Source organism: Triturus cristatus, chromosome 12 (assembly GCF_964204655.1).
Source record: "Triturus cristatus chromosome 12, aTriCri1.1, whole genome shotgun sequence".
Taxonomy (NCBI): Eukaryota; Metazoa; Chordata; class Amphibia; order Caudata; family Salamandridae; genus Triturus; species Triturus cristatus.
This window is the reverse complement of record NC_140595.1, coordinates 852,376,894-852,384,110: the sequence shown is the minus strand read 5'-3', so window position 1 is coordinate 852,384,110 and position 7,217 is coordinate 852,376,894. Positions and strand designations below refer to the sequence as shown.

General features: G+C 45.3%; 1 protein-coding gene across 1 annotated transcript; it reads left to right on the top strand.

Moving 5' to 3' along the window:
* Window positions 1-5,987: 5,987 nt before the first annotated feature.
* On the top strand, window positions 5,988-6,932 carry LOC146783082 (olfactory receptor 1G1-like). Its single transcript, XM_085637279.1, has one exon. The coding sequence runs from the start codon at window positions 5,988-5,990 to the stop codon at window positions 6,930-6,932; it is 945 nt and encodes a 314-aa protein (XP_085493405.1).
* Window positions 6,933-7,217: the final 285 nt, after the last annotated feature.

Below are 7,217 nucleotides of genomic sequence, written 5' to 3'. Positions count from 1 at the left end.
TTTAATTAAAGTTTTATTACATTATATATATTAATTATACATTTTAAATATTATACAATATATTTAATTATGTTTATTTAATTTCTAAGTATAATTTGGTTTATTTTACATATATTTTTAAAGTAAAAGAAAAACGATATTTTTAATAACGATATTTTTGACATCGATATTTAATTTTTGATATTTTTGTACTTACCATGTTGTAGATAGGATGTCGATATTCTTGACGTCGATATTTTTGTTGCGATATATTTGTAGGTCGATTTTCTATCTGTCGAAATTATGTCATACAACCAAGGAGAATACATGGCCCCTGGTGGCAGCTGGGGAGCTTCAGCTGTTGAGGCCGACAGCAAATTGGGCAATAAGGCCATAATTTCCGAGACAGAGGAGGACAACCGAGAATGATCAATGACAGGCACGAGGGAGGGGGGCTGAGGCGCCGATGCGACTGAAGTTGCTGTAGAGGCAACTGGAGCCGGCATGGGGCCGACTGTCTCTGCTCCAGCCGATACAATAGCTGCTGTTACCTCCGGGTATAACCGTTGCGGGATATAAGGGGGCGGTGGCCGCATGTCCAGCAAGTCTTCTATTTCATCCTCTGCATTGGGTCGAGCCGCATAACTTTTATTAACCTTCAATCTAAACTCCCGATTCATACAGTCGATTCCTTTCTCTACTCTCGCCCTGTCATAGGCTACAGCTTTCTGAGTTACGGTCTGTCCAGCCTTAGCTCTCGCCAGCTTCTCCCCCCTCATCCGTCTTTATTTGGCTTCTTTCTGCCAGGCGTTTAAGGCATCAAACATAGATTGCCTACTGCGTCTGGGGAATAGTTGTTCCTGTAGAAAGGCAACTTTCTTTTCATCAAATGAACCAGTCTTCGGCCACTGCAACTCTTCATTACCTTTAGTATACTTATGCCACAGGGTGTTGAACAATAGGGGGGCAATTCCATGCTTCACATACATGAAATGGTTAGGGCTGCCCTCTGGTGGGGCAGGCTGACTCTCAGCCAAACGAGAGTCGCTAATTCGGCAACAACAACCAAAACAATTCAATTTGCTAAAACACGACATGTTGGTTAGTAGTTAGACACAAACAACATATAACAGACTTTATATCACAGATAACATATATGTCGACATTATTCCCTGCAGTTCAACTTATCCAAGCTTGATGCATCCAAACAAACGAACCGAGCCCGTCGACTCCCGTTCGTGGAGAATTATTCAAAAGGATCAACAGAATCACAACAGGCCGTCGTTCAACAGACTGGCAGGAGGCTGTCAGACAGGGGTAACCACGAACTGGACTACGGACCATACCATGACCTCCCTGGTTCACCACTGAGACTGTTCTGATGTAGTCTGAGCCGTACTTCAGATATCTCTCATGGCTACCCAGTTTCAGCCACAGACTTTTCCGAGTGCAATCCGGCCGTGTATTACTCACAGGTAACAACTAGGCATCTGATCAGTATTTCACAATATCACAAAAGATCCGCTGAGTCTCTACAGTCAGTCCCTACCGGACCACCCTGCAAGACCTCCGTAATTCTCCTGGGGTACTCATGACCCCTCAAATCAAATACAGTTAACTGTTCCAAATGCACCGCCTAACAGCGCGTGCTTCAAACAAATGCGCCGCTCAACAGCGCGTGCTTCAAACAAACAAATTACTCACCGGGTGCACCCAGGTACGAATGTTCGTTCTCCGCTGCCAACTTCCTACAACCAACACGGTCAGCTCCTGGGTTAAGCCCGTAGGACCCCGGTGAAGGGTCACTAGCAGCAGAGGGTATCCCGATCGGGAGCGCGGAGCGGACGTAGACTTTCCTCTGCTCACCCGGCCAAGACGCCCTCGATCCTCTCACCCGTTTACGGGGAGGGAAAAGACCCTATCACGGGGTCCCTTCGTGGTCGCCAACTGAAGTAATCTAATAGTAATCCCAAGGCCCACACTTACCAGTGGCCCGCAATATCAAGTCAATAATAAGCAGTTGGCAACGTAGAAGGTTCAAGCGTTTATTGGCCACAACAGAACTCTACATAGAGGAGCCTCATCGAACCTCACCCATCAGGTGCGCCGAGGAAGACTGCTGGCTCCTTGACAGAACCACACTTATATACATAACAGATTCAGCATACAAAGCATTGCAAGTGGAAAAACACCAGTTAGCCCTAGAGCTCCTAAATGAGCTCATACCATCTGCACACATAAGGTTACTATCTCTGCAGAGAAGGTCGGTGGGGTGACTCCCTTTCGTCTCGGGCTTAGAGGAATTTCTCTTGATACTCCCTACTGCAGATGTGACCTTGGGCCTCAGTCGTAAATACAATTCACCCTGTCTTTAGGCTGGTATGAGCTAAATTATACAGATGGTGTTCAGAGAGAACCACGTGACCTGGGCACAACTAGTCATATTCCAAGATGGCCGCAGTATGGCTTTTCGGCCCTTTCTATCATACAAGACACGGAAAGGAATAGGCCATCTTATAAAGCAGTTCTCGATGTACATCAGAAAGAGATACAACCCAAGATACGTTATGCTAACTTCACATACTGGCCCGAATCCCACAATTTGTAAGATCAAAGGCATCTGAGAACTCTTCAGGGGAAGTCAAGATGTTATGACTGAGCAAAGCCAGAGTATTCCCGTGGATGTTGTGCATGTTCCGTTTCCAGATTTTGGGCTTGGATCATTGTGTTAAGTTTTTTATTACGACTGTGCTGAGGAAAGTGATGCGGGGTGGTCGGTCCAATCACAGGGTAGGACGGATTCAATTTGAATTGAGTTGTGGTTTGCAATGATAAGATCTAAAGTTGATACTTTATTTTGAGTGGGCTTGTCGCAGAATCAAGTCAGGTTTAGGTCTGCAACAAAGGTTTTAATGCTGTTGACTGCAGTGTCATTCAGGTCATTCCAATGAAGATTGAAGTCTCTGAGGAAGACTTGAGGGCAGTGTTGATCAGCATTTGTTCCAATGGTTTCCATGATTTGTTCAATAAAATCTAGGATGTTGCCTGCAGGACTGTATATCAAGTGCAACTTGCATAGGGGTCTTTTGTTGCATGAGATATCAAGGCAAAGGTGTTCACAGGAAGGTAAGATAGGAGTTTGTAAGCGCATGACTGATAAGTTTAGGCTGTGTATGCTCGCGATGCCTCCCCCTGGTCTATGTGGTCTATCCATTCTGGTAATACCATGGTAGGGGGGACTAGAATGTCCATGGCAGCTGCATAAGAATAATTTAGCCAGGTTTCTGTTAAGATTAGGAGGTCAAGGTCATGTGCAAGGATCAAGTCGGCAATATCTCCAGCATGTTTTGAGGCAGATCTACAGTGGATTAGCATGCATTTTAGTTGTGTTTTGTGGAGTGCTGGGTTAGAATGTGATAGGTTAATTCGTCTGAGGTTATGAGTGTTGACAGCTCTATGGATGTGGGATAGAACTCCTGGATGGTTGGTCATGAGTACCTAGATAGTTTACTTACTGTCCACTTTCCGAGGGTGAGAGGTACTATCAGATAGGAGAGCTTTACATCTAGTTGGCCGTGAAGGTGTGTTGGGGTTGGGTTTTGTTCTCAGAGTCCAGTACGATGGCAGAGTAGAGGAAGAGGTCCAGTTGGTATCGAGGTGCTTTTGGGTTGAGTAACATTTGCCTTTTGTCATTCTTCCAACTCACCAGTGAGGGTCTCAAGGCACAAGGGGGGGGGGCTGCTGACCCGTCTGAGCACTGGGGTTCAGTCGAAGAGCCAGGTCTTGAGATACTTCGTGAATTAGGTCAGCAACTCGGATTGATTGAGGTGGAGAGGCAGGGTGTTCCTGGTCTTGATGGTGAGGTGGGAAAAGGATCTTCCTCCATTTTGTGGATCCGAGAGAGAGTGGCAAGAACAAGCTGGGTGCAGAGGAGGTGTCTGGTGGGTAAGTGGAATGAGAGGCAATAGTTCAGGTGTGCTTGTCCTGCATCATGGTGGCTTTGTAGGCATGCATGAGGAGCTTGAAGGTGCTTCTTTTGCGGAGTGGGAATTAGTGGAGTTCTCGGAGGTGTTCAGTGATATGGCTGCGGAAGAGGATGGCAAGGACCAGTCTGGCTGTGGCATTTTAGGTGTTCTGTGGTTTCCTGAGGAGTTTCTTGGTGACGCCGGCATAGTTGCCATAGCCTAGTCTGCTGCTTATGAGTGTGTGCGTGATCGTTTGCTTGGATTCGTTTGGGATCCATCGGAAAGTCTTTCGAAGGAGGCAAAGAATGTGGAAGCATGATGAGGACATGGCTCTGATCTGGCAGTTCATTGTGAGCAAGGAGTCCAGTATGATGCTGAGGTTTCGTGCATGGTCCATGGGGGGGGAGCTGTTACCAATGCGGAGGGACACCAGGAGTAGTCCTAAGCTGAAGGGGTGGATCCTAGGATTAGGACTTTGATCTTGTCAAGCTGAGTTTGTGGCAACTGGTTTTCATCCAGGTGGCAACGGCCTTCATCCCACTGTGGAAGGTGTTTCTGGTGGTTGTGGGTTCATTGGTGAGTGAGAAGATCAGTTGTGTGTCATCAGCATAGGAGAGAATGCTGGCTCTGTAGTCCCTGATTATGGCCACGAGAGGGGCCATGTATACATTGAAGACGGTGGGATCAGGGAGGAGCCCTGGGGGACTCCACAACTGATCTCCAAGGGTTTAGAGAATAACAGAGGTAGTCTGACTTGCAATGTTCGACCCATGAGGAAGGAGTGGATCCAGTCCAGGACCTTGTCATGGATGCCGGCATCATGGGGGAGATGGTGTTAAAGGTGGCCGAGTGGTCCAGAAGGATGAGGGCTGCGGTTACGCCCCAGTTGAGGAGGGAGCGGTTGCATCAGTGAGAAGTGTGGTGTTGGTACAGTGGTTGCTTCTGAAGCCTGATTGGGAGATGTCAAGGACTTGGTTTGCTTAGATGATATGCAGTTTGTCTTAATAATAATGAAGAGAACAATATAGCTGAGTCTTGTGGATGATGTAGGCTATTTTGGTGGTGATATTTCCTGCATTGGAGGTAGGTATGCTGCTGCTTGCAGAGTGACCTTGAGAGGGGCAGGTTATGGATTTCGGCAGGCCTACCAGGAGTTTACCTCTGTCCAGAAAGGAACACACTGGTGCTTAGACTGCTGTCCTAAAGTCTGCAGGAGAGATGGAAGGTTTGATGTTCCTTCATAGGTGAAATCAAAATTCCCCTTTCAATGACTCCAATGTTTGCCAGTTTATCCAGGTGTTGCTTCAGAAAGAGATTTTGATGAAAGATGAAGACTAGAGATTTTGTAAATGTCACAAGTATTGGTGAAATGCCAGATGTAAAGAATTCTCCGCACAAGGGAATTTTTTAGCACAAAAGCTGGGGTTCCATCTTTCTTGGCTTCAATTGTAACTAGAGAGGACACACCCTATTTATTAGTTTGTATAGGACATTTTTGAGACTTATTAAGTTCAATGGGCTGGAGACTTTCAAGTATAGATGAGTGTAATATGTGTATTGGTGTAAAGAAACGTCTTAATCTTGGGTCATTTGTCTGATAAATTCCCTGCAGATGTTGAAATGCTCAGGTGAGAGGAGTGAGCCTTGTGGTGCAGCACAATTTAAAGTGTAAATGGGGTTTTAAAGATGTTCCCTGTTATAATTTGTTGAGGTGAGTGAAATATGGGGGAGAGTGTTCAGCAAACTGATGTGAAGACTCCATATGGTACTTGAGCACAGTATTGCAACACCACGGCTAGAGATATGGAGGCAGAAAAGGAGATAAATGACACATGCAGATCTTTAGACAGGATATCTCATCATTTATATTTCGTTCACTCTGATTGTTCCTCTGTGCTCTGTTTTGCTGGATGTAAATGACCTGAAGCATCCATGGTGGTACCATTTGGATTCTCTCTGTTGATGTATTCATTGAACATTCAGCGATCATTATATACTTCCTCTGTTGATTTCTGATGCAGGTACATGCGTCAAAGACGGACAATGTGGAATCGCACCACTGACGAAGAATTCATCCTCATAGGGTTTTCCCTCTGCTCAGATGCTCGATTCTCCCTGTTTGCTGTTTTTCTGTTTCTCTACTTTGTGGCAATCTCTGGAAACCTCATCGTTATCACAGTCATCACGACCACGAAGAAGCTCCATGCCCCTATGTATTTCTTCCTGTCTGTCCTCTCCTTCCTTGACATTATCTCTGTCACGGTGACAATCCCCAGAATGCTAAAGGATCTATGGACCCAGCAGAAGAAAATTGCTTTTCATGAGTGCTTTACCCAAGTATTTGTTATCCTTTGGCTGTCATTTTCGGATGCTTTTCTCCTGACTGTTATGTGCTATGATCGTTATACCGCCATCTGCCACCCATTAAATTACACAACTCTCATGAGCAGGCAGCTATGTATCAATATGGTATCTCTTTCCTTGATGTGTGCTTCGCTGATCTCCTTTGTAAATGCCTTTCTTGTTTCCCAATTACCGTTTTGTGGAGACAACAGGATTGACAATTTCCTTTGTGAATTTCCAGCTATGCAGAAGCTGGCCTGTGGGGACACCTTGACCAGTGAGATTGTGTTCTTCGTACTGGCTGGAGGTGCAGCATTGGCGACCTTCGTGATCATACTCACCTCCTACATACACATTATTAGGGTGATCCTGGACATCCCTTCCACAGAGGGCAAGAGGAAGGTCTTCTCCACCTGCTCTGCTCACCTCATAGTGATTTTCCTGTTCTACGGGACAGGGGCTGCAACCTACTTGACTCCTCCTAGAAGCAAAGAGCAGCCAGATAAGCTGGCATCTCTGTTTTATACAGTTTTTGCCCCAATGCTGAATCCAATTATTTACAGTCTAAGGAATGAAGATGTGAAACAGGTCCTCAGGAAATCAATCCGCAAGAAGGGCAGCTACTCAAAGGCTGTGCAGGGCTGACTGTGTTTGTGTAAGAAACCTCCACTAGTTTTTTAAAATCGTGTTAGGTTGATGTTATTAAAAATTCATAAGTGTTTAAAGTTTCATTTTGCATAATTACATTCTGCATTTATCTTAGCTGAGACATACCTTTCTAACTTACATTTTGTTCAGAAATACTCCACCCAAAAGATATTTCTAAAGTTCACCACTCGTTTCTCCTGTTCTTCCAGAACTCCCTGAATTACCCGATTATCTCTTTGGTTCATAACACCAATATTTCACAAAATGTGGAGTAGAAATTTG

Bases quoted from the DNA above. Each gene is read 5' to 3' on its own strand.
- LOC146783082 (XM_085637279.1), top strand. From the start codon at position 5,988: ATGTGGAATCGCACCACTGACGAAGAATTCATCCTCATAGGGTTTTCC.